We start from the raw sequence: 26,264 nt of genomic DNA, 5'->3' as shown, positions 1-26,264 counted from the left end.
TTATAACCCCCCCCCCCCAACATCTGATGACCTTCCTCAGCAATATGAAATGTGTGGGATCCAAAGACAATAAGAAGTGTTTAGGTGTTTATTATAGTATTCCATGGGAACAGGCATACACCATTTTCCAAGATATGAAAAAAGTTCAACTGAATTTTACAATATGTACTTATAGCATCAGTAACTTGCAGCAGACCAAGTGTTTAAATAAAAAAAAGAAATAAGGGGCTTGTTTTGGATTAACAAAAGATGTATGTTTAAAGAAATAAAAATATGTTTATAGTAAAGTATCCACATCTTTAAAAAAGGAAAAATCCACCTTGAATTCTTCCACTGTAAAACGTGAATATTTTGTTTAATAGCGATCTATTTTTCCAACTAAAAATGTCTCTGGATTTAAGAAACTGGTTGGTGCAGGTTTTAGAGTGAGACCCTTGGAATAAAAAAAAGATTAAAAATCTACCAAGACAGCAATAACACAAGGAAGAAAGACACTGCAAAGGACTTGTATTTTTTTTTTAACTTCCCTAATGAGTATGAAGCCACAAGATGTGCTTCATTTTAAGACATGTGGCTACAAACATATGCACAATGACAATGAATTGAGTTGGCAGATCATCAATATTTACAGTTGCTATAAAGTTGGGCTTGCCATTTAAATATGCCCACCTTTGACTGAAACCAACACGTTCACACCCATTGTGTGAGTGGTCACAGAAAGGCATTCTGGGAGAAAAATAAAAACACTAACTGAAATGGAAATACACAAAGCAAAACCTACAACAGGACAAGACAATTTAAACCGTTCTTCCTTGAGAGTCCAGGAAAGCACCAAACATCAGAAAGTGGTAATTCCAGACCATACCAGTGTTGTTTGCATCTTTAGCTGGAATACTACAAGAAATCTGTGCTTTACATTAACACTGTATACAAGATTGTCAACCTGACCATGTATGAAGCTTGGTCATCAGTCTTTAAGTCCTAAAATGGATTTCAGTTCCTAAAAGTCATACCCTAAAGCTGGATTTATGCTTCTGCAGGGGCTCTACGCACAGCTTTTATACTTGCACTTTTATGTGCATTGATGTCTGGGTCGTTTTCTTTAAGAGAATAGCAGGGCGTGCGTGCGTTCGTTGGAAAGAGTGAGAAAGTGACGGTGATTATCTTTGGAGCAAGTACTAATTCTAGAGGCATAGTGGGAGAAACAAAATGTCTCCCCTGTGCTTTCTGACCACGGTTGGGAATCTGTAGCAAGAAAAGTCAACTGTCTCCTTGATTTCATGTTTATGGAAAAGGAGAAGCAGGAAATGTGACATTGTTGAGGTCTGTGTCGCAGTGACATGTAGCTACATTTTTAAGTAGGTGCACGCCCAGCTACGACAAGGTACCTACATACGTATACACAGCTTTGATTAAGCGCAGGAGCATAATTTGGCCTTAAATGCCATAAGGCATTGCTTGCTTGTTATGTGCTCAGCAACACTGTATTTGTTATTTCAAGTAACTGGGGTAAAACACTGGTATAGTCCTAAAACAGTGTTTGAAATGCAAGGGTGGATTTTTCCTTTAATGGGGGTTTGGGTTTGAGAACTTTATTAATTTACTGAATGTAGACTTTGGGTCTGTCTGTCTGTCTGTTTGTTTCCTGGACAATGGGGATGGGGTGGGGCGGGGGTTATGAGTTATCTGTCTTACTGCTGTGTGTCCTCTCCTCCTCTTCATCAGAGGAGTCTCCTTCATAGGGCACAAGCCCCGAGTCGTCCACTTTAGACTTTTTCCCGCACAGCTCCTCTTGGACACCTGTTAGGGCACAATAAAAATGGAGAGACAGGAAAGTAGAGAGAATGTGGTGGAAATGGGGGAGGGGGATGATGACATAGCGAGAGAAAAGAAAACCCATGGAGGAGCCCCATGTTATCGATGGTTTTTGAGTTCGTTTGATCCACAGCCAGGGGAGGCAGGTCCAGGGACACATGTTGAGAGAGAGAACAAGGGAAAGACAAAAAACATATACAAGAAGAGTGTGTTAGTGGGATCTACCAGTGGAGAGATTCATACAGGTCTCCACTCCTCCCCGGTTCATGGCATGGGGGGAGGAGATGCCATGTCATGCAATACACATGCCTGAGTACTCGGGCGCTCAGTAAACGTTGTGATAAAGAAATGCATACCCATTGAGGCGGGTATGCCAGGCAGACTGACTGGATCTTCTGCCACCGTGTCTCTCGGCCTTTTGCGTCCAACAGGTGCAGGAGCCACAAAGAAGGGTGGCGGTGGGGGCATCAGAATCCTGAAGAGAGAGAAACAAAAGAAAGAAAGAAAAATCAGTTTCTACACCACACAAGGTTCATGAAGAACAATTTACAAGATAAATTATATTTATCAACAGACCTTTCTACTACTTTCTCTTCTCCAACACTCGAGACAGGAAGTGCAGACTCTTGTTGAGCAGGCCCCTCTGGAGATTTGCTAGTAGGCTAAACAGCAAAGTACATAACATTTATGAATAGATCATGTTAAGAATCTTTATGTTTTATTTCCAGACAATAAATAAATAAATTACATTTTCAAATTATTTGAAAAAAAAGAAAAGAAAAGAAAAAAAGTCAGATACAAAAGCGACATTAAACTACATTAACTCTCAAAGGCTCTAAACTCTCACAATTCAAACCTCTAAAGATTTGTCTAATGACAAAAAGATGTAATGAAATTTGACAGAACATGAAAGGCTTTCAGGGTTGACAGTTGATTTTGAAAATTACCAAATAGTCAGAATTGTATCCATTTTCAGACTTACACAGCTTAAAGCCATGTGGATTTGTGCCAGTTCTCAATAATAATCAACAAGCTGAGCTGTTTGACTCTGATTGGCTAACAGCTAGCCAGATAAAAATAAAATGCTAACGGTTTTGTGCGGCAGGGCACCTTTAATGCTATTCCATTCTCTATGAATGTTCAAGATTGGACATTAAACTGCCAGCCGTAACTCAAACAGGTAAATCATTGAGTTAAAGACAAAATCTCTTTCAGTGATATGTACATGTGTTGCTCCTCAGCTAACCTGTTCTTCCCGAGACCCTTCCTGGAAACGACGTCTGGGACTTCCTGGGTCAGGTGGGGTGCTTAAAGATCCTTCAGGCGCCACTGTCTCGCTGCTGCCAGGATGCTTAAGTAGAGCAAAACCAACATATACACACTGATATAGCAGCAGTATTATAGGAAACCTAAAACTGCATTAAAAAAGGAATACGCTGTCTTATTGTGACTTTAGCTCATTTACCGTATCCCCCAGAGTTAGCTAAATCCATACATACCCTGCTCATCTCCGTGCGGGTCCTAACTGTCTGACACTCCCACCGCTACCCTAGCTCAGCACAGATCCTGGAAATAACCGCCTCCGCCTAGCCTACTGCTCCCAATAAGTGACAAAGTAACGCCAACATTTTCCTATTTACACATTGGGATTTATATAGTCACAGCGTGTACAAATAACAAGGTCACATGAGACACAGCCATCTTCTATACATACTTGGAACTATTCTCAATAGACAAAGCACTTCTATTTGGGAAGAGTGATTTGCTCACTGCACCTCAGAAGCCCCCTTGGTGAGGAGCAGAGAGTTTGCTCACAGCTGGAGTAATAATCACTCCGCCCAAGTAGCAGTGCTTTGCCTTCTGAGAATAGTTCCCAGTATGGTTACGGTTAGAAGATGGCTGTGTCTCAAGTGACCTTGTTATTTGCACACACTGTGACTATGAACATCACAACATAAATAGGAACATGTTGACGTTATTTGTCACTTATTGGGAGCAGTAGGCTAGATGGAGGCGGTTCCCTCCAGGATCTGTGCTGAGCTAGGGTAGCGATGGGTGTGTCAGACAGAGTTATGACACTCACAGAGACAAGAAGGGTATGTATGGATTTATCTAACTCTGGGGGATACGGTGACTAAACTAGAATCCCAATAAGTCGGCGTGTTCCTTTAAAAAGGTTGTTGCGACAGCGGTCATGTGTCCTTGCTAAAAGGAGCACAAAACCTTTTAACATGAATCTTGTTTGGCAGATTTAAAATTAGAAACTGGTCAATCTTTAAATGACTGATTACATATGCCAATTAAATAATATATTGTTTCTTAATATTTAAATATTTTACTTGCGTCATATTAAATATTTCCTCTTTGAAAATTATAGGTTAATCAAAAAATTATTTTTTTAAAGGAACTAAAGTGAATGCAGACAACAATTAGTGGCAGCCTTAATCTTTGGTAATTACCTGGACGAGATAAGGATGCGGTTTCCTAGGACACACCGGATACTGAACCATTGCCTGAGAAGATGGAGGGTTTGTCGACATGTTAGAATGACTTGGGGGACCATTTGCATTACTCCAATAACCACTGGCTCCTGAGTACGCTGAATAGCCGCCAGCATACCCATTTGCTGGGTAGTTATACCAGGACCCCTGGCTAGAGTAATTGCTATTAGGTGGAAATCCATGTGCTGCGTATGCTGAAATGAAAGTATAGAACGTGAAGTTAATAGCATATATCAGATAAATCAATAACGGTGTTTTGACAACTGTGATGTACTATTTCAACCTGTTGTTAAAAGGAGATTTTCAGCCAACTTTTATGTTAATCTGGATTTCTATAAATATGTGAGTACAGTCGATGGAAAGAAGAAGAAAAAGACACGGAGTAGCTGCAGCAATCTCTACGAGCTTCCACGGAGCTTGAACAGAAGTTATCCGGGCAAGTTTTAGAGTGCCTTTGTGCCTCCTAACAGACACAAAATGCAAGAAAATATCTGTGCAACATGAACATAGCCTTTATGTGATGAGAAGTTTGCGTTTTCAATTCAGACACTGTTTAAATTCACCTACCCTGTCTCTATCCTGTTTGTAGCAAGCTTGCCCTGCTAGCTGTTTCTGTGATAATCAGCAGTTCTGGGTGTATTTGTAGCTCATCCATTTTGTATATGATCGATCTGAAGTTTGTGAGTAGTAGGCTCGGCAGTGTTGATTTGTGTGGCCAAGCCGGCATCCTTGCTCCCGCTCTTGAAAACAGTCCAGTAAATGCCCGGTGGCCTGGCTATGTCCTCCAGAGGACAGATTTTGCCTTCACAACAAAAAAACTGTGTGCATTTCCCCTTTGAAATAGGTAATTAAACATTGTAGTGGTTATGACCATATCAGTACCTATGTACCTGCAGGGAAACTGGCCAAATGATGTCTGTGGCTTGCACAGTGACAGCGTTACAGAAGGCTAGCTGTAGTCTGGTGCTGAAGTCCCAATGTAGCATAAAAAGGTAAACAGAGTGCAAATCACTCCAAGAAGCTTTGTCGGTTGAAACTACTACTACCACACAGATCGACACTGCCAAGCCTACTACTCACCAACACCAGATCAATCACACACAAAATGGATGAGCTACAAATACACACTGAACTGCTGCATGAGGATTATGACAAAAGCCTAGCTACCGGCCAGATCAAATCCGGGTAGAAGAATTTAAAGAAAGTCTGAAAACGCATGTTGCCGTCATGTTAGGGCCCTGTTCACGTTGCAAAGATATTTTAATTGAATTTTATGTCTCTTAAGAGGCACAAAGGCTCTCTAAAACTTGCCCAGACAACTGCCGTTTTATCTCAATGGAAGATCGTAGAGGTAGCTGCAGCTAATCAAGTTTCCCAGCACCAATTCAGGTCAGGAATTTTGCAACCAAAACTACTCACATATTTATGGCGATCAATCTTAACGTAAAAAATTTGCCGGAATTCCCCTTTAAGCCAGTAAAGCCAAGGGATGATGAATTACCCCAAGAAGAATGCAGCCAGATAGTACCTGATATTTGGTCACCCTGATGGAATTAGTTACAAGGATTAAAAGAATACTCACGTTGTGTTGAGCCAGTGGCTGTGTACATAGACGCCAAACGGGCATTTTCATCCCTTACCTGGAGAACGAGTAAAACAAAAACTATATTAGAAACTTGATAACAATCCACAAGGGCTATGTTTATATATTTTTAACAGTTGAATTGCATTGTGGGTAGGTGCAGAGCACTCAAAACCTATCTCTGGAGATCAGGTGGTTCACACTACCACTATCACTTTAGGAGGTGGGTATCAGTGAAAACTAAAGGCTTTAATAGTTTCACTTTCTTAAACCTCCCATTAGGCTAGGCATCATTTAATCACGTTCAACTCACAACTTCATCTATGGTTAAAATATCATGTACTTACAGTTTCCAGCAGACTCTCAGTGAGTTTCTTCGCTGACTCCAATCCAGCTGAATTTGGGTGGCTGTAACACAAATGTTAAATATGATTTAACAGAACTAGAAAGTGGTTTTAGCATTTATATGTAAATGAAACAAAATAAAACGTACAACATGGAATTTAAATTTGGGTTGACATCATTAATTCAGAGACAAACTTTTTTTTTTTTACACCAAGCAGGTCTTGATTTTTTATGATTTGGGGAAATTGTTTTAGCAACTACAATCAAATCCTTTTATTGTGGTTTCATTTTTAAATAAACATGGGTCTTGTTCGTAGCTCGTATAGTTTACATTGTGTTTGCACATTTCTATATTATCTGCTTTACTATCCTCTGTGTGGGATCTCCCTTTCTGGTAAGCTAATCCCAATAAGGATCTTGAAAAGTTTGCCAAAAGTGAGCATTTGAAACGAATCATACCTAATGTAGACGTAAAGTGGCTCAAAAGACTCTCGTTTTGATGCTTGTTCGATGTAGCCAGAACCTTTTCCCCTGAGAAAGACACGAGCCCCCGTCTCTGCCTGGATGTGACTCAGGTACGAACCTCCTGGACCCTCAACCTTTTCATTCACGTTGAAAGAGGGTGACGCCTGGTCCAGACCCACAAAAATCTTTGTGTGCACAAAACTCTGAGGATAAGGGAAAATGGGATTATTATTATTATTATGTGCTGCATATTTAGGTTGTTTATTGACATCTATAATACAGTTTGATTATAGGCTGAATGACTTTGTAAGCAGATGCAGAAATCCAAGGCTTTTCCCTTTAGCCAGGGACGTTCTCTCTGCTACTTAATTTGGGAGGTGGGTATCAGTGCAGGCAACATGGTCTTCATTTGCCTCACTTTCTTAACCTCCATTTGTAAAATCCTAACATCCTGGTCACAGACAATCAATATTCAATGCAAGAGACCTGAACTGCATGATGAATTGTTTACAATAGCTCTGTAGTAAATAAAGGCACAATAAAAGGTAGAGGAAAAGAAGCGCTGCCATAACGCTGGCTCTTTAATGACTAGCGTTCACAATGAAAACCCAGGTAAATTTACACGAATCATTACACTTAAAAGAAACTAAAAAAAGAGGGCATTTTTTGCCAACAGTAGCTATCAAACAAAAGCCGTTCATTATCTTGTATTAAGTTGCTGTGAGCAGGCTGGGCTTCTTCGGGTGGGGGAATGCAGATGCAGAAGCCATGGGTGGATTGAGAAAAATGTGTTGTTTAATGTTCTGTAAACATGTTCTTGAAACTTGAAATACCGAAGCTGAAAACAGTAGTTTCCTGGGGATTTATTACTTAAAGGAGACCTATTATATACAGTTTAATGTTCATAATTGTACAGGTGTCACCACAATGTGTAGCGGGGTGAACTTTAGTATAGACGACATGTCTTGCCTACCCCAGAATGAGGTGCTGCAGGCCGATGTCCTGGCACGGAGCTTGTGTTGGGCATCCGTGGCACGGGTGTGGTAATGACAGGGCGAGGAGGCTGAGGGTAGAGTGTGAGCGGAGGCATTACAGGCATCTGTTGTCCAGATGCTGCTGAGGCCCTCAGCAGGTCTTCAGAGATGATCTCTTTTATCCTCAGCACAGCCTCTGATTTTGCAGAAAGGTCAACAATGTTTGGACATCAGCCATAATGAACAGGTATCGGAATGCTTATAACATCTGTTAATTACATTAGATGACAATGCAAGACTCTGCATATTGAGATTTTTTGCTACTTACTATTGACCTGCCCTTGGTTCTTTCCATGGACATGCAAATACAAAGGTCTTTGTCTGAAAGAAAGCAAAAAAGAAATGTCATGGACAACACATAACTTCGGCACTCCTCCCAACATTTGTTCTTTTTCTTCCCAGTATCATTTTAAACACTCAATAATTCCTTTTATATGGCAACTGATTGATTACATTTTTATTGGATAGACCTTGCACTTCTGGTAAATATGTTGAGATGTCTTTGGTGAACAGTAAGCAAGTAAGCAATAAGAGAGTGTATCACTATAAGTGCAAAGATGTGTAGGTCATTGAAAAAAATAAATACTGTATAATGTGTAATATTGTGTAGTCTACCATCAAGTTATACATCAATCACAAAAGAATGGCTAACTGTAATAAATGTTATATTACTTTAAAGAAGAAGATAATGTTTTAGAGATGTACTAAGCCAACACTAAAGGACAAGTGTGCTAAATTGTCGGATGCAGCAGTTTTTTCATTTTCATGTGTAAGACACAATCAACATGTGCGTTCAAATTAGAATTAGACACAGTACAGATTTACAGTATTAGAAGACTATGATTATCTTCAGACATCCCTAGTTTAAGTACATACCCCGCTTTTCCTTTTTCGCCATCAGACATGTAATGACCTTTCGTTGAGACGATTGCTCCACTAAACTGTCGGATCTAAAAAAAAATAATAGGAAATTTGATTAACACATAAGAGAGAGAGACTTGTAGATAATTGTTGCTTGTTTATTTAAAAGTGGTTGAAGACCTTTCTTAACCTCTCTTACATTTTATTTCACCTTCATTTAACCAAATAAGTCGCCTGAAAGACAATTCTCATTTACAAGGACAACCTGGCCCAGAGGCAGCGACCAAAGGCAGGTCGACACAGGAAAACATTCCCCATTTTCTTTTAACTAATGTGTGTCAAATGCAACACTGCAATGCTCCCTTTCCACTTACCTCCTCTTGTGTCTTGCCTTTAGTAAGAAGGTCCCTGCAAGTTAGCGGTACATCGTTTATGTCAACCTCTGTGACCACCATTTCTTCTGTAGCGGTTGGCACAGACACACTTGGAGGGGTCTAAAAGACATGTGAAATGACAAGGAAAATCCTTTAATAACTGCGTAAACAATTATACAGTTATTTGCTATAGCTTTTTAAATAATGTGCACCTTTGCAAGTAACGGTGGAGGAGTCAATAGCTTTCCTTTTGCCATTAACATGGCATTTATTTTAGCAGCCATTGCCGCAGCCATTTCAACTCCGCCCTGAGGTTCTGGCTTTTCTCCCGTTTGTGGTGGCCGTGAAACGGTGCTGTTTGAACTGGCAGTGCTGACGACTCCTGATAAAGAGATAGAGTGGGCTGCATTTTCTCCACTCCTCTGCTGCTTCACATCTACACTTCGTTTAGGTTGGGCTGTCTTATCCCATCGACTGGAAAGGCACCTTAGAAATGAAAGACAAACAATTAAATAAGTATATTTAAAATCACATTTCTTACACCATTTAACAACTACATAACAAGTAAGATAAAAGGACCTGCTTGGCATTTCAATCTTGAAGATCTTTTGTATCTTAATGAGTGGCAAAACATCTTCAATATTAAAATGTAACTGCATTTGCATGAATAAGTTTAGTGGTAATAATTCTAGGTAACGTTAAATGATTTAGAGTCATAAGATCAGAAACAGGGTAGTCAAAAAAAAATTAAAGGAGGGGCATATGGGACTTTTTTAACACCCTGCATTATGTACAGTTTGTTTACACCTTTACATATTGATATTAGAAAAAATGGGATATACTTTATTGAACAAAGATGGTTTGTGGATGGTGGTTTATTCCAACCAGTCGTGTAATGTTAAAGGTGGTTTCACACCGCTGCACAGCAACCGCTTTTATGAAAGCGGTTTCTGCCGCCCGGCGGTTACTGCCTGAACTCAGCGTGATTAGGCTGGTTTGAGATGAGCCAGGTCTGCGCAGAATCGGTCACCGGCAATCGGCACCCATTGCATGCCGGTTAGATTTGTGTCCAACTTGATCCCGACTTGCTTTGACGCCATGCACACGTAGGCAACAGTAATCTCACGAGAGCAAGGCGGCCGCAGCTCTGAGACGCAGGCGGCGCAGTTGCTTTTCACCAACCGCAAGACCCAGCCGGACCCAGGGCACGCTGGGAAACTGGGCCGGGCTCTCAGCTGATTGGTTCACAATCGACTCAACATGATGATGTTTTATATAAACTTTATTATTTGTTAATTGGGGGGATTTTAACTGCCATTTGTCTGATTTAAAGTCATACTCTGTCCATTACACATGCTGTGTGGCTGATAGTGACATTTAGAAGTCAGAGACTAAATCCCTCCAGAGCACTGATCATCTACAGTCTGTTAATTAAAATCAGCAACAGATTACATGTAGCACATTTTGAGAGCTACTGTGTCATAATTAAAACTAGAGACTGATATGTGGGTCTGATTATATTTTGTTAAATTGTAATCGCACCACAGTGTTTTTGTCACTTCCTGTTCATTCTGAAGGCTGTTAAAATCGGCTCAAAACTGTGAGACTTTACCGTAGCTTTTTGTCACCGCCCCAGGTGCTGCCGCCTTCTCTCGTCCACTTTACAGGCGAGGCGCAGTTCATCTCGAACGAGCCTACTAATTCTGGGCGGCAGAGCAGAATCTGTGCGTGTCCACTGGTTTCCACTCGGGCGGGCAGCAACCGCTTTGCCCTTACCGCCACAATCTAACGCTAAACCGCTTCGCTCTCTGCCGCCTTCCCCTTGTTTAAATGAAGGGAGGCGGCGAGTTACCGCGCGGCGGTGTAGTAGCCCCCATAGAAAGTTAACGTAACATTAAAAGTTAACGTTACATGGTGTAGTTTTAAATGTCTTGTTGGTCAACTAACGCTATGTCTTTTTGGCTAAGCTAACAAGGCAGTTTTTATATTGTGCCAAATACACAGACGTTGCGGTATCTTAACTGTTTGTCAGCTAACGTTAAGCCAACAACAGCCAGGCTGCGCTACCGTTGGCTAGCTAGCTTAAAAAGGTAACGTTACAATACTGTTTTTTAGACGCTCACTTTACTAATACATTTATTTATGACTATAAGAAATACAGTGTTTCAGTATTTTAATAACACACACTTTATAGTCAGCCTCCTCATAATGACTTGTGCGAGCATAAGTGATACCCCTTAAGCTAACTTTTGTTAGCAGGCCACAAAAATGCTAACTAGTGTAGACAGACATGCAATGTAACGTTAGCTAACATTAACTCTGCTGGCTAGCGTACCGTTCAGTGTGGCGTTGACTCGTATTACTAAAGTAACCACATTCTTTTACAACAAACAAACCAAACGGATACTTACGGTGTTTGTCCAGTCATTCCCGAAGACATAGCACCACTCAAATGAATTAGCAGTACAATTAGAACAGTTTCTAATGTAGCGTTAGTTGACGCTGGACGACGGGAGCCATCGGCCTGCTCTCTCAGGCGATTTCTTCTGACGACTTGTCGCAAAGTCTGACTTGGCGGAAGTTGAGCTGTTTTCATCTTATGGACGATAACGATAAAACACAATATAATACGTAAGTGTTACAGGTAAATGATCAACATTATTAATGTACATCAATAGAAAAAAAGAAGATTGACTCAGAATTGATTTAAAATTATTGGTATGATTAAGACTATACAGGTCCATGGTCATGGGTTTAATTGGACAACATTTTAATAGTTTTATATATCAAACTTTGTCATGTAGTACACCAACTTCCTCATTCTATTTTTCATTATTATTTTTTTTAACATAAAATAGAAAAGATGTTTGTTGCCAATTGCACAGGGCCAGTTCCGTACAGGCACATTGGAATTTTTGTGCATTAAAAGGTTTGTGCTATAAAGCTATATATATAAATTAATACAAAATGAAATATAATAGAACAGTATAAAAGAGAAAACTGCTGGAAGAAAAAAAAAAATTGCTAAAGTGCACCGGAAACATACATTGTAAATAATCTACTTGTGAATATACATATTATTGTTTCCCTCATATTATTTCCCAATAATAGTTATTATTTTCCCATTGTGTTATTGCACACAGAAAAATATTGTTTTGATAAAAGACTACTTGTGAATATCTACTGTACATTATTGCACCTGGGATGTTTCACATTTATCTTATTGCACACAGAAACTGTTGTGTTATTGCTCAGAGTTATTGTTTTTTCACAACTGTTATTGTAGGTGTGCGGTGAGATATGTCGTTCCCGATTTAATGTTGTGCAACGAGTCTGACAGCAGCTGGAAAGAAGCAGGCCTTGCAGGTCGAAATGCTCTCTGGCCTGTGGCTTCTCCGGTTGCATTCCAAGACCGTCCACCTGAACAAAGCGTAGGCTGGAAGATGTTTGTCTTTGACGATGTGCTGGGCTTTCCTTCAGTAGCACTGCCTGTAAAGTGTATCAATAGAGGGGAGGTTGGAGCTGATAATCCTCTCTGCAGTCTTCATGACCCGTTAAAGTAATTTCCTCTCAGCCAGAGTGGTGTTTCCAAACCACACAGTGGTTCACCGGTGAGGATGCTTTCAACGAGTCCTATGTCCTATGGGGCCGACAACTAAACCCGGCCTTCTTTAGCTTTTTAGCAGTTGTACAACCGCAATGTAGAACAACCACCTTTGTGCTTTTTTCCCTGTTGTTACAGTTGTGTTGGCCCAGATAAGATCTTCAGAGATATGACGGCCAAGGAACTTAAGAGGCTGCAGAGTAGGGGCCTTCCTCCTAAAGTCCAGAATCACTCTTTTGTTTTGTCTATGTTGAGGACCAGGTTGTTGTCCTCCCCATAGACAGTGGTTTTGTGGACTAACTCCCTATATAGGGATTTGTCCCAAACCTTCCAAGGAGGGTTGTATCATCCGCATACTTGATGAGGATGTTATTGTCCTGGGTGGAGACACATTTATATGTGTACAGGGAAAAAAGTTTGGGGCTGAGGCAGTGGCCCTGAGGGGTCCCTGTTCTGACGATGAGCTTAGCAGAGACCTTGTTTCCCACTCTCACCACCTGTGCTCTGTCTACCAGAAACTCCAGGATCCACGTTTGGGTGGGTGTTGGAACTCCCAGGTCTGCAGGTTTTCCAGTCAGCATAACTGGTCTTCGTGTTAAAGGCAGAGAGCTGTAGTCCAGGAAGAGCAGGCGCGCATATATGCTGTATATAAGCGTTCAAACTGCAGAGGATCCACACTGTCCGTAACCAAAGAATTGATGGAGTGGAGGATCAACTTGTCCAGACACTTCATGGCCACTGGTGTGAGTGTCACAGACCTAAAGTGGTTCCTTCTAATGGTCTGTAGGGTTTTAGGAACCAACACTGACAGATGTTTTAAAAATGTGTCCGCTTAGCAGCTCTGATGGACTTTTGGAGCTCATATGGGGCATGCTTTCGACCACATAGTGTTACATGATTTAAAGGTGCACACCGGCTTCTGATCTTCATGCTTATGTCTGCTTTGAACCAGGGCTTCTGATTAGGAACACACTAATTGTCCCTGCTGCAGCTACATTAAATTGTAAAAGGTAAAATTCCATTGAATTCTTATCCCATCAGCTCTTTCAACTTGTGTACGCTTGTGTACAATTCATCACAAAAGCAGAATATAGTAGAAGCACTCCTGGATCAAGCCAAGTCTCAGTAAAAGGACACCACAGCTCCCGACATCCCATGTCGTTGTTTTCTCCTCCAGTCCATCGAGCTTTATCAAGACAGGGATTCAATGTCTGACATTATGACATTTAAAAAAATGATTAACCCAGACCACGCCACCAAAAGTACCAATGCACTGTCTTCAGAAATAGAAGAGTTTTTGTAGTGCTATATTTGTACAAGATTACACAACTAGACTAAAAACTGTAACTCTCACAGATTTTGTTAAGTTTGTAATTGCTTGGCTCAATATTTATCTATTACCGGCTTAAACATTGTTACATCACATCACTTTTTTTACCAGGATCAATGTCGGTCATTTTGTGTTGAAGAGAAAGCTTTCTTTTGCACTGCATGAAAATATGCTTAATACATGTTTTTAAACAATATATGTTAAGCTGACAAGAACATCTAGCAGCAGTGTGAATTATTGACTGATGTGTTTGCTAGGAACCAGTTTAGAAGTTGAATGTTGTCAACTTGAGCATTACAAAACCCTGAAGGGAGGAGGTTGCAGTAGGATGGGTTAACACAGTGATGAAGACATGTGAGGCCAATATTTTTAAATCCCATTTCCTGTTAACAGCCAGCATTGTCTTCTTTTAACCAGGACCACAATCATTTCCTAATCTTAATAAAATACTTTTTTTTAACTAAACCACGATCTTTCCTTAATCATAACCTTAAAGTGAGAATATTTAACTTTAATCAATTCAATACACTAAGCAGTCTATTGTGCTTTTTTTGTGTTCTTTCAAAAAAAGTGTTTTTAAATGATAAATGAGGGGTGACCCCGAAGAGATGATCAAAGCTGTTTGTACTTGTTCTGACCCCAGTTCAGAGCTGGTATTAGTAGAGAACAAAGAGCAGATTTGTACAATATGCCATCTCAGTGACAGAAAATGAGTTTCACTTTGTTTTCTGTTGTCCTTTTTATTATAGGTACAGTAGTTGTCAAAAGACAGCCTTCATAGTTTGAGATTAATCTTTTGCCTCTGTTAAAAAAAAAAAACCTTCCCTTCACACTTGATATTTTCTTATTGCTCTAAAAAATAAGTTAAAAGTAAACCAAGTTTCTCCTTTTCATTTTCCCTTTCATTTTTTTTTAATACTAGCCGTTTATTGCTGTAGTTCGGCTGGCTGGCCCTTTGGCATTATTTTGTTGTTGTTTGTTTGTTTGTCTGTCTTTCTCCGCCCAAAGTCCTCATCCCCGTTCTCTTGCGGGTTAGTTGCTTTGTGCAATTGTTGTTTTCCTCCGTTGTTTTCTGTTGTCCTCACCCTCCACCCCCTTTCTCTTGCAGGTATTCTCTATGGTGTCTGTTTGTTTTGTGTTCACAATCCCCATTTATGTCCCCCTGTCCCGCCGGTTGACAAATCATAATTAAATAATAAAACAGACAAAGGAGTATTAAAACTCTCTTAAGAGTATATCTGTTTGGCAACAAGGTATTCAGCTCCTCATACTGTATACCTGGCTGTGAGGCAGGACAGGTTAAAAATAAAAAAAAATTAAACCAAGTGACTTCAAAACGTAGCTATAAAGCTGAATATTAAATATATTTATAAGGCATAGTGTAGGCTATTAAATAATGAGAAAAAAGACAGAAGACATACAGTGGCTTGAGAAAGTTTACACACCCATGCTAAAGTTGATTAAAAAGAGGATTGAAAAAATCTTTTGAAAATTGATGTTAATGTCTGTGGAAAATGTTGAAGGGTATGTGATGATGTGGGGCTAATTTAATTCCAAAGGCCAAGGGAACTTTATCAGGATGCATAGTATCCTGGATCCATGAAATAACTGGCCTTTAACAATACAAATGTACTTGCCTCTATGGGAGTTTTACATAGGGATGTGTATACTGATGCGCCCTGTATTTTAAAGAAGAACATGTATTTATTTGCAATACATTTTTCATTCACAAAGGAAACTGGTGTCCTTAAAAGGTTGGATTTACCTTAATATTTTTGAATTAAGGCATTAAGATCACTTTCCAAAAGATGTTTTCTCTCTTTTTAATCACCTTTAGCATGGGTGTGTAAACTTTCTCAAGCCACTCTAAGTAAGTAAAGGACAGATATGGAATTATTCCAGAATATAGACTGCAAACTACTAATAATTGACATTATTTTATTTTTCATTGAATAGTTTCTAAATTTTTTTCCTGTGCCTTCAGACCAAGATGTGAATCAGAAGGAACAAACAAATCCCCTGATTGAGTGTACAGTTCTGTCATAAGAGAGAAACAAAGATAACTGTGGTCAATACATCTTACTAACCATCATTTGCTTAGCTGTTATGGCATTTATATACTGTTTAAAGAAGAAATATTCTTAATAAGCAACAATCTTTAACATATATTAATATCCTAATCTGAAACCAGCCTTAAACAAAAAGCTGTTCCCTGGGTCTGTGCATAAGGATGTTGGACAAGTGGCCAAAATAGAATGATGCTCGATCAAAAATCAATGCAAGCTGGCCTCTAGGAGACTGCTGAAAGACAGTGATAGACAACTCTGCGATCCACATCCTTCTTAACCATTTAGTTCTCTGTATACATGCTCTGTGTGACCTTCCAATTCACAGGTATTCAGATAGCTATAATGGTTGATCTCATTAGCTGCAAATCCAGTGTAAAATTCATTGTCTATAAAAATATTGAGATTTACTTGAACATAACCTTCTGACTATGTTATACTAAAAACTCCAGATGTCCGTTGCAGTTGCACAGTGGGATGTACTGTATAAATATTGTATAAAATAAGGCAGTCTTTTCAGTAGGATAAACCAGATCCAAAAATGTCTGGGAGAAAAAAATTTCAAGTCCAAAATGTTTTCACATATTTCTGCTGTTGTTAAATGTCAAGCGGTTTACAGCATTAAACCAAGAGTAAGGGATTGTTGCTTCAATGAAAACACCTCCACACACACATATATACACACACACACACACACACGCACACGCACGCACATGCACACACACACACGCACGCACACACACGCACACACCTGATGATCAACAATAACAGCTTATTCTACAATCCCATCCCTGGACAAATCACTGAGACAAAGACATTTCTAATATTGTTTACAGTGCAATACAAAAGTGTTCATTCAAACTGGTACTGTACTTTTGATAAGAAAATAAGAATGTTTAATATGGTAATGCTTTATATGATTTTTTTTGTCTTCATCAACTTTGGCTTTTCTCTCTTTTTGAAATTAATTTTGTTCTTATTTATCAACTAATTAATGTATGATTTTAATACAGAAAATAAGGAACATCTAAGAAAAATTAACATACCAAATCATCTGTAATTAGTTACCTATGATCATAATGTTGAGGTTTTTGTCTCAGCAGTGGCCTAAAGTAAAGATCCATTCCCTGACCCAAAAAGTAAGCATCCCCCTGTGTCTGTAACGACAGTTGCGTGTCAACTTGGATGGGTTTTTGAAGTACACATGAAAATTTTGCACAAAAAAAACAAACAAAAAACAAACAAGCAGTGGAGTGTTCTTTAATAGTTTGGCCTCCAGGGGCAGAATTAGCAGTCCTGGCTTGCTGCGAGCACAGGGATGGAGGTCAAAAGGGATTGTATGGCCTGACATGGACTGGACAACTTCATATCCAGGCCACACTTCCACCCACTCCTCCTGTGTTGCTCGCTCCTTAAGTAAACAAGCAGTTTTTACTCAAACAGCAACTTCACAGGCCGTGCCCACGTGGTAATTAGGGGACGGATACTTTGCCAGGAGGCCTGTAAGAACCCTCTCTCAGTCATGTCACTTGACCAGCTACACTGTGAATGCCTGAGAGGCACGAGAAGTTCATAAGGATGCTGTTTGTGTCTGTTTGTCACAGTTCTCACCTGACAGGGTTGTAAAGCCAGCAATGTTATTGCTGCAACTGTCAGTCAGGAAGTCCTTCTGTGGTTTCTGTATGGAAGGACATGTGGACGCTCGGTGTGCTACAGAAGCAGGAGAGTGAAGGCGAGGAGGCCTTTTGGCTGGCTGGGCTGGCAGGGAGAGAGACGCCCCAGCAGGAGAGAGGAGGCCTGCCCTGGACTGCAGAGTCCGAGGGCCAAACACTGCAGCTCCTACTCTGGAGGCGGTCGCAGGCTGTGCAGCTTCCTCTCATCCAGGCCTTTCCAGTACTTGAAGTTGTTGTCCAAGTGCTGCATAAGATTGGGGAGGTCGGCAAAAGCTAGAGAGACAACAAAATAAGTTGAAGTTTTTTTTTTAATGACGGTGTGATGCTTTTCAAACCAATGCCACTATCTCATTTATATATTTATTTTATATTCATATACATTTTTTGTGAAACTATGTTTATCCCTTTTTTATGATGATATTACTTTAACAGTGTGTTATTGAGTGTTTGTCTATGCTGCTGTTGTACACTGGTCTCTTGTAAAGAAACTTGATCTCAATAAGATTGTCTGTTGATAAAAATAGATCAACCAAGTAAAAACTATTTATGGAGATTTAAAGCAGTGTATGTATCTCTCATGTTAGCATCATGCTGTGCAGTCTTACCATCCCATGCATCAAACATGTCCGTGATGAAGTAGTCTATGAAGGAAATCTGGGACTTTGGGATGCTACAGGTGTTTCTGTCAAACACAGGCATAACCACTGGGAGACCTTGTCTCTTCTCCTCATCCGTCTGCACCAGAGAAGACAGCAAAAATGATCATCACGTACAATAAATACATAAATTACAAAAGAAACAAAAGAAATGTGTCTGGATCCATTTACCCCACACCATCAACACTTTTATTTTTTTTCTAATTACCTGTGCAAAATACTCCTCTGAGATCCGTCCCGCCCATTCTATACAGAGCTCCTGAGGCCTGCATGGATTGGAGATGTCTGCACATTTAATCAGCATCCGCTTGACGAGGATGCGATTCTCTGGCGATGTCAGAATACTTTTGACAGATTCCTCATCATTGTTTCCCTAAAAATTTAACAGAAGCAGACAAATAGCACAAAGACAACTGAAATTAAAGCTGCAAGCAGCGTTGAACGGGCCCTTGCCCCTTTGCGCCCGTCAGGGTTACTGGCGGACGCTGCTGCTTGCGACTGAGCATTTGCGCCACACTCAGACACCACAAATGATCACCAATGAAAAGGGAACTCCTTGTTGAGTTCAATGACACAATCACACAATAAAAAACGGGTCACCAGTTATAAAAAGGGGCTTGGCTTAAGCATAGGGGGCGGGCCAAACACAATAAAATGAAATTTTCTGCTGAGTTCAATGATACATCACACTAGACTCCGCCTTAAACGGTTCAAAAGCCATAAAAGGGGTCATGGCCTAAGTAAATGGGCGTGGTCAAAGTATAGAAACAATTTTGGCCTGCACATGTCCTCAGGCCTGGACTCTTGTTGATTGTCATATCTGTCTGAAATTTCCCACAATGTACACTAAAGTTACAACAACTTCTTCATTCATTGATAAATGCTCAAAATGGCTGCTAGTTTTCCTTTTAATAACTTGGTACAGACCAAATTTAAAGTTGATCGAATGAAATCTCTAGGAGGAGTTTTTTAATTGACAACCTGTGTAAATGGCCAAAATGATACTAATTTCAAACTTTCAATTCAAAATGGCGGACTTCCTGTTGGTTCATAGATAGCCCGTTATAGCACACACTGCAGCTGAGCATGTTTAAAAATAACTGACTGTGTCTCTTCATAAACCAAACCTGGGCGATTAAATATGGCACTGACAGCTGATAAAGGTTTTCTGTGTGGAGAAGGAAAGTCTGTATTCAGCACGTGTTCATTATGAGCTCTTGTAACACTAACATGTGAAATAGTACAGCATGGTTCGTGCAGTCAGATGATTTGAAGCCTAATGTATGTTTCAAGATTGGATTAATTGACAAGAATGTCAAGCTGAGGTACAGTCTATTTTGCTAAGTCAAGATGAGTGAGGTCAACTAAATTAAAGTATATTTAAAACAAAGGCCAAAGACCTTTTTTTATCAATTAAATATGAACTCCCAAACAATGTTTTGAATGTTCTGAAAGCTGTACTCAGTATTATAACTATTATAAACTGAAAACCTGCCTTGTATCGGCATCAAATAATTTATTCGGATGATTCCTGCCTTTAAAGGGCAAGACAACTTTTAAATGTGTGTGTTGAGCATTCCACATACAGACGAGAAAGATGGTACCAAGCTGTAAAATTCTCTCCACACAAAGATATCTGTGCCCAGGCAACAACACGTCACAAGTCCTCTGAACCAGCATCATCATCTCTCTAGCTCCAAAACTATTGTTGCATGCATGCTGCTTGACTGAGTATGATTCTGTGACAGCGTGTGACAGAATGAGATTACAATAGCTGTCTTTATCTAGTGTCTGAATGCTGTGACACAAAACACTGATATATTTAGAAAGAAATGCTAAAATTAGAATTTCTACACAGGTATGAAAAAAAAAGTAAAAAGGTGTTTCAGGATTTTTTATCTCACCCCATTCTCCTCCAGAGCAGCCAGTGGCTTGTTGATGCTGTTGACAAATTTGTTGACGTGTTCAAAGTGTTTGGTCATCTCAGTTGCGAGCACCATATCAATGATGGCCTGTCGTAGTGTTCGATATTCATTCCTAGAGAGACAGAGAGAGAAGGAGAGAGAGACCCAAATCGGATGGAAGCAGGGAGAGGAGATAAAGAGAAAACAGAGAGAGTAAGATGACAGTTTGGTAAAAGCATGGAAACCCGTGTTTCAATCCCTTCTGACTGCGGTGACAGTGGCGATGAATGGATGCTTTGTTCACCTTCCCCCTCTGAGGGGACCAGCACATGTGAGCTATTCTGCTTTGGGACTCAAATCACATTACTACCCTGCCGCTGTCAACCCACACACACACAAACACAAACACACACACACACACACACACACACACACACACACACACACACACACACAAACACACAGTGTTGCTTTCATCAGCACAAATGCAGACTTAGCTTATCCTCTTATGATACTTCAGGTGATGCACAAAAGTCAACAAGTTCATCTAATTTGGAACACATTAAAGGAATAGTACAGCCCTTGTGTCAGTAAAAACTGTGAGAGTAGCTCTTTCTGAGACACTGAGGTGAATATCAATCTTTAATACACACAGTTATTTGACTGCTGGTTGGATTAGAGTACTTAAGGTCTTTGTATTGATGTTTTTCAGGACTTATAGCTACATACTTCTAAATCCACTAAACTTCAATAGTTCAGGAAAACGGCTAAATGACCTACTCCTTGCTTAACGACTCTCCTACCTTTCAATGTTTTTGAAGATGTTGCATTTATCATCTCTTGTAGTGATCTGGAAGGCCAGTGCTGCATGGTGGCTCTCTAGCACAGCGGTGTCATTGTAGAGGATGGCCAGCTCACTTCCTGCATTGCAAAGGAAGCTGTTGGTGCGGCCTGGGTGGTCCACGTCGTGCACAGTTGCCGCAATCAGGGCAGCCACCTCATCAATTGGATCTAAACTTTGCTGTTGGGGCAGATGGACAGATTGTTGGGCAAAGAAAAGTCTAGTATATCACCACCTTGGTCTAAAGTTCTGAATAATGAACTGGGCCAAAAGCTAGCACAGTATAACCTTATCCTACATTCAGGAGATATGTCACATCCGGCTATCAACACAGCTGTTACCTGCTTTCAGTTTAGCTTGCAGCTCTAAATTGTGAAAGAATTATTAGGATAATATTATTTCATGTTCACCTTAATTTAGCGGCATCTACAAGGTAATAGGTAAATACAAGGTAAAATCCGAAGCTTTCCCAAGATACCAAACACATGCATCTGACATACAATGTGCATATTTCTAATGCCACCCAATATAAGCAATTATACAGCTATAATGAAATGCTAGATCAAGCAAATATAGAGTATTGCTGTTGTTGAATGTGTGTAAACATTTTTTGTTTAAATCTAATTTTGAACCTACTTTTGAAGTTGTCCTATTGATTTTAATATTAACAGCAATAGTTAATACTAAATTGACTTAAAAAGTGTAGAAAAAGTAAAGTAAAAAGTAAAATAATTTACAACATAACAGACGTGCTATCCTGTCTGTAGATTTCCAGGGATTCATTCATCTTGGGTGATGTAACACCACAGCTCATTAGCTAAGCCAGTAAAAGAGCACTCCACTGAGATCCGAAATAGACAGTTTGGTAATAAGCTTAGTCAGTGCACAGACTCAACTAGTTACTGAGCCACTGACACACTTGGGCCAAAACCACGACTCTTTTCAGTAACATAGAATCAGACGTGACACTGATACTCTGAGGCGAGAGCTGGGCTTAAAACTACTAAAATCCCAACATCTAGATACTTTAGTTTACAAGTGGGTCCAAACAGCTAAAGGATGGCAGCCTTTCTCACACACACACACACACACACACACACATACGCACGTCCAGTGCGGCCACCTTGTTTTTCTCTCAAATCACACATGTACAGAACATCCAATAATTTAAGACGTTTTTTTGTATGTAGCATTTGTTAACAGCACTCCATGGGCAGTGTGACTTTAAGGATAAAACATAATGCATTTATAGAAGTGAGTTTTATAAAAAATAAATTACAACAAAAAACACATTCACAAGGCGCTTTCCTTTTGCAATAGAAAACTGCCTGTGACTGCACAGTGCAAGTTCTGCTTTCAAAGCGAGGCATTATTAGACAATGTACTTCAAGGTGAAGATTTTCAAGTCTAATATAATGCAGGATAGTTTCATGCATCATATTTTAATTGTGGTCTTTTGTGAGTAGAATCTGAATCTGTAAAGTTCTCTGTCAGGTAAATTTAATTTTTTCCTCTGAAGTACAAGTACACAGTAAATCAGCAGTATAGTCCTATAGTTGCATATCAAGTGCTTTGGGGGTCTTCTGTAAGTTATTTTGGAGTACAATATTTCTGGAGAAAGCTGCAAGCAGCAATACAGGAGACAAAGCAATCAACCCTTTCCAAACAGGCATGTTTTGAACAAGCACTGCACTAGTGAGTAATAAAGATGCAACTAACTAACTAACTAAAAATGATTATTTTCATTGATTCATGGATTAGTGACAGATCACTACCCAAGGGGACATCTTTAATGTTCTTGTTTTGTCAAAAAAAAATTCCCAAACCCAAATATGTTTGTTTAGTATCAAGACAAAGAAAAGGCACATTTCCAAAAGCTGGAACCAATTAATTTGGGGATTTTTTGATGAAAAATAATAATATATTATAATTTAATACATTTTTATTATAAATGTTTTTGTTTATTTGTGAAATTACCTTGACTCTCTCCTTGCAGAGGAAATAGGCCGTTGCATGCAGGACATCAGCTGCATGAGAAGAGTTGTGGTAGGAGTTACTGGAGTGGTAGTTAGCTTCAATCACTTGTAGCCAGGAGCGCAATGTGGCCTCAGGGCAGTTTAGGAACTCGCAGACCCCAAATCGGGAGAAGATCTTTATGCCCAAGTAGGTCAAAGGCCTGCGGACAAATTCAGTATGGTATTGTTCAGTATTTAACATAAACTCTCATCCAAAGCTTTTTTTTTAAATTAGACACAGTTCATCTGGTAACCCTTAACTGTGGTATTGCCTCACCGTCTCATGGTTGCAGCCTCCAAATTGACGATGTCAAAGTCCCAGGACTCCTCGTTCTCCATGGTTTGGGCAATACGAGGTGGGATGTCATTTAGAGACAGAGGAGTTGTCAAGTGACTGGGGATATGGTGAGGCTCTGTGAGCAAAGGAAGACCCAAGAAAGGATGCATTCAGATAAAGAGAGCTAAAAAATAAATACAACTCTAAAACGTAGCACAGCACTTCATATTCAATTTTTTGAATTCTTTATGTAAACTTACGTTTTGTGGCTAATATGTATTCATTTCCTGACAATCTGCGTAAACCATCCTGTGAACAAGAAAGAAATAAAGAAAGAATGTGTCAGGGACTGATGTAGCAAGTGTAACAAACTGACTGCATAATTAAGCTAGGAGCATCAACACAGACAAACATGAGCTTGGACTTCAGACTAAAAAAAGACCAAAGAGAGACCATTCATGATGCTGCATATCATGTGTATCAACTATCACAAATGATTCATTGACCTACAAAACAAGACAAATGATACCCAGGTTTAGCCACAAGTCAGGGGGAATTTCCATTGGAAAAATGATTACAAAAACACATGTTTTCAGAGCACCAGGAGTATCTGGAAAGACTTACATCCAACTAAATCATCATTTTAGTTTGTTTTCAACATTTCTAAAGAAGCCTAAAAGCCTTATACCATGACTAGTATCTCAACAGTTCATTTTCAAATAATTTCCCCTGCAAACAGAACACAATATCTGTTTTTATCATAAGTCTGTGTGACTGAATGTCTTGCTGCTGCATTTTGAAAACGTTGAAGAAGGAAATGCCTTTTGACTGAGGCCAGAGCATAACAAATTACAACATTATAATAAATATGAGTAAACAAAGACATGTTTTCCATATTAACACTTTTATAAGTGTTCTTTTATCTGTGCTATGACACAATATGTTGTAGGCCATGTTATGTTGACACCTCATGTCGTCTCCCCACTAGCAGGGAGTGGAGGGATGAGGCAGCCAAGCTGAGCTTATTGATGAAACCAATATGCAGTTTAGAAAATCATTACCATATTTATGAACTGCAATAGTTGTGTCAGAAATGACACCATGATAATTTATGTACATGTGTCGGATAATCTACCGTAAATTATTCCATTACGACATTTGTCCTCTGGGCAGTGCTGCATTCTGCGGTAGCAACTGGGGCTCATCTGTGGGGTAACAGTTTGTCACCCAAATAATCAAACAATGCTTCTCAGTGGTTAGATGTATAATGATCCGGCTCTTGACTGTGATTTGTATCCAGTGTGGATAATAGACTTGGAAAATTAAAGATTGATCAAACTATTTTTAGCCACACTTGATGGATAAATGGACTGTCCAGGCATACATATTTTTAGAACTATTGGACATGTTGTCATGAAATGTTGTTCACCCATTTATGTGCCCCGGAGAATGAATCCTAATGACAACGTTGATCACATGGCTTTTCTTTAGCGCCAGCTGACATTTGTGGATTTGAGTGAAATATTGCATCTCAATATTGCATGAAATCTACAGACATTCCAGTTATTCACAGGGTGAATTATAATAGCTTTTATAATAACTTTGCCCCCTTACCCCTGTTTCTAGTGCCATTGTCAGATTAAATTGTTTTTTAAAATTGACCAGACCGGTATTGTGTCATCAGGCGGCAATCACCAAGGCCTTGCCCCCTTTTGGGGGAAAAGAAATAATAATCGAGCTGTCACATAGAGAGAAAAACAGTAAAAAGCCGAAAAGCTGTTGTTTAGTGGGTTAACAAAGGTTTTCACACTAAGGTTTGAGGTTAAAAAGATATGTGAATATTCCCTTTCAGTGTGGTAAATTGCTAAATGAAGCTGGTGACAGTTAATACTGATGGATAGCTAACAAGACATTGGATTGGATGAAAATGGATCTACTGGAATTCTACTACACAAGTGAACCCAGGGAAATGGGTTACATGAAGAAAATTGTGGGACCAATGCATACTTCGAAACCCAACATCTAAGTTAACCAAGAAACAACTGTTCAGTGTGCCAATATCCGCAGTCACAGACTGATATCAAAGCTAGAGATTGACAAGGTACAATGATGCTACGGCAAGAGGGAGCCAGTACGCAAGGTCCGAGGTTGGGTACCGAGCCCCAGAACAGACAGGCTTAACACAGGGGCAGCTGACCTGAGAGAGAGGGTTGAAAGTAAGATGGATACCTGGTCGATTACCACAGGGTACCCTCTGAAAGTCTGCTAGAAGATGTGAATCCCTACCGAGACCATCATCCACACCTCCTGGCTAAAGAAGCTGACTGCACTCCATGCAATCCCACTGGTGAGAGACGGGACCAACCCAGAATGGTTACCCAAGGCCGGACAATCCAAAAGGACCCCAAATGGAGCAAATCGCTCCAATTTTTCCTGACATCATTACGGATGAGTAGACACATGGCCCAACACATGAACAGTGCACAGAGAGGAATTGGCAGAGACATTAGGTGAGCCAAACACCAGTTACTGGTCGACAGAGCAGTCCCTCAAAATTGCAAGAACAGACGGACTAACCTGTCCGCTGCCTGGATCAACTACAAGAAAGCCTATGACTCAATCATGCACTCATAGATACTGGAATGCTTGGAGCTGTAGAACATCAACAGGACACTGAGAACTTTTATCAAGAACGTAATGGAAAACGCAGTGGAAGACAACTATAGAGGCCAAGATAAAGCCAATCGCACAAGTTAACACCAAGTGCAGTTTATACCAAGGTAATTTTCTGTCCCCACTGCTGTTTTGCATATGGCTGAACCCTTTCAGTCAGATTATCACTATTGGCGTTTTTCCACTGCTGGTAACAGCTTGCCTCGGCTCGCCTCGGCCCGCCTCGGCCCGCCTCGGCTCGCCTCGGC

General features: G+C 40.0%; 2 protein-coding genes across 3 annotated transcripts in view; both read right to left on the bottom strand.

The window, feature by feature from the left end:
- Nucleotides 1-76: 76 nt before the first annotated feature.
- On the bottom strand, nt 77-11,580 carry LOC117944297 (KH homology domain-containing protein 4-like). Its single transcript, XM_034870946.1, has 14 exons — nt 11,389-11,580; nt 9,190-9,463; nt 8,978-9,097; nt 8,619-8,692; nt 8,011-8,063; nt 7,682-7,878; nt 6,703-6,911; nt 6,246-6,306; nt 5,899-5,956; nt 4,275-4,510; nt 3,062-3,166; nt 2,392-2,477; nt 2,172-2,290; nt 77-1,800 (listed from the first exon to the last, which is right to left on the bottom strand). Exons 1-14 carry the CDS (start codon nt 11,571-11,573, stop codon nt 1,676-1,678), a joined length of 1,902 nt encoding a protein of 633 aa, XP_034726837.1. The 5' UTR covers nt 11,574-11,580; the 3' UTR covers nt 77-1,675.
- A 4,254-nt stretch (nt 11,581-15,834) lies between these two features.
- Nucleotides 15,835-26,264, bottom strand: part of pde8a (phosphodiesterase 8A) — a 47,784-nt gene continuing 37,354 nt past the window's right edge. For both annotated transcript variants that reach the window (XM_034870926.1, XM_034870934.1), the window contains exons 15-22: nt 23,604-23,652; nt 23,344-23,479; nt 23,029-23,227; nt 21,014-21,231; nt 20,211-20,343; nt 18,515-18,679; nt 18,256-18,385; nt 15,835-17,923 (exon numbers count right to left, since the gene is read on the bottom strand). In XM_034870926.1, coding sequence (XP_034726817.1) covers nt 17,817-17,923; nt 18,256-18,385; nt 18,515-18,679; nt 20,211-20,343; nt 21,014-21,231; nt 23,029-23,227; nt 23,344-23,479; nt 23,604-23,652 — 1,137 coding nt within the window. In that variant the 3' untranslated portion in view covers nt 15,835-17,816. The remainder of the gene's footprint in view (nt 17,924-18,255; nt 18,386-18,514; nt 18,680-20,210; nt 20,344-21,013; nt 21,232-23,028; nt 23,228-23,343; nt 23,480-23,603; nt 23,653-26,264) is intronic.

The sequence above is a fragment of the Etheostoma cragini genome, chromosome 1, assembly GCF_013103735.1.
Source record: "Etheostoma cragini isolate CJK2018 chromosome 1, CSU_Ecrag_1.0, whole genome shotgun sequence".
NCBI lineage: Eukaryota > Metazoa > Chordata > Actinopteri > Perciformes > Percidae > Etheostoma > Etheostoma cragini.
This window is presented reverse-complemented; position numbering and strand designations above follow the sequence as displayed.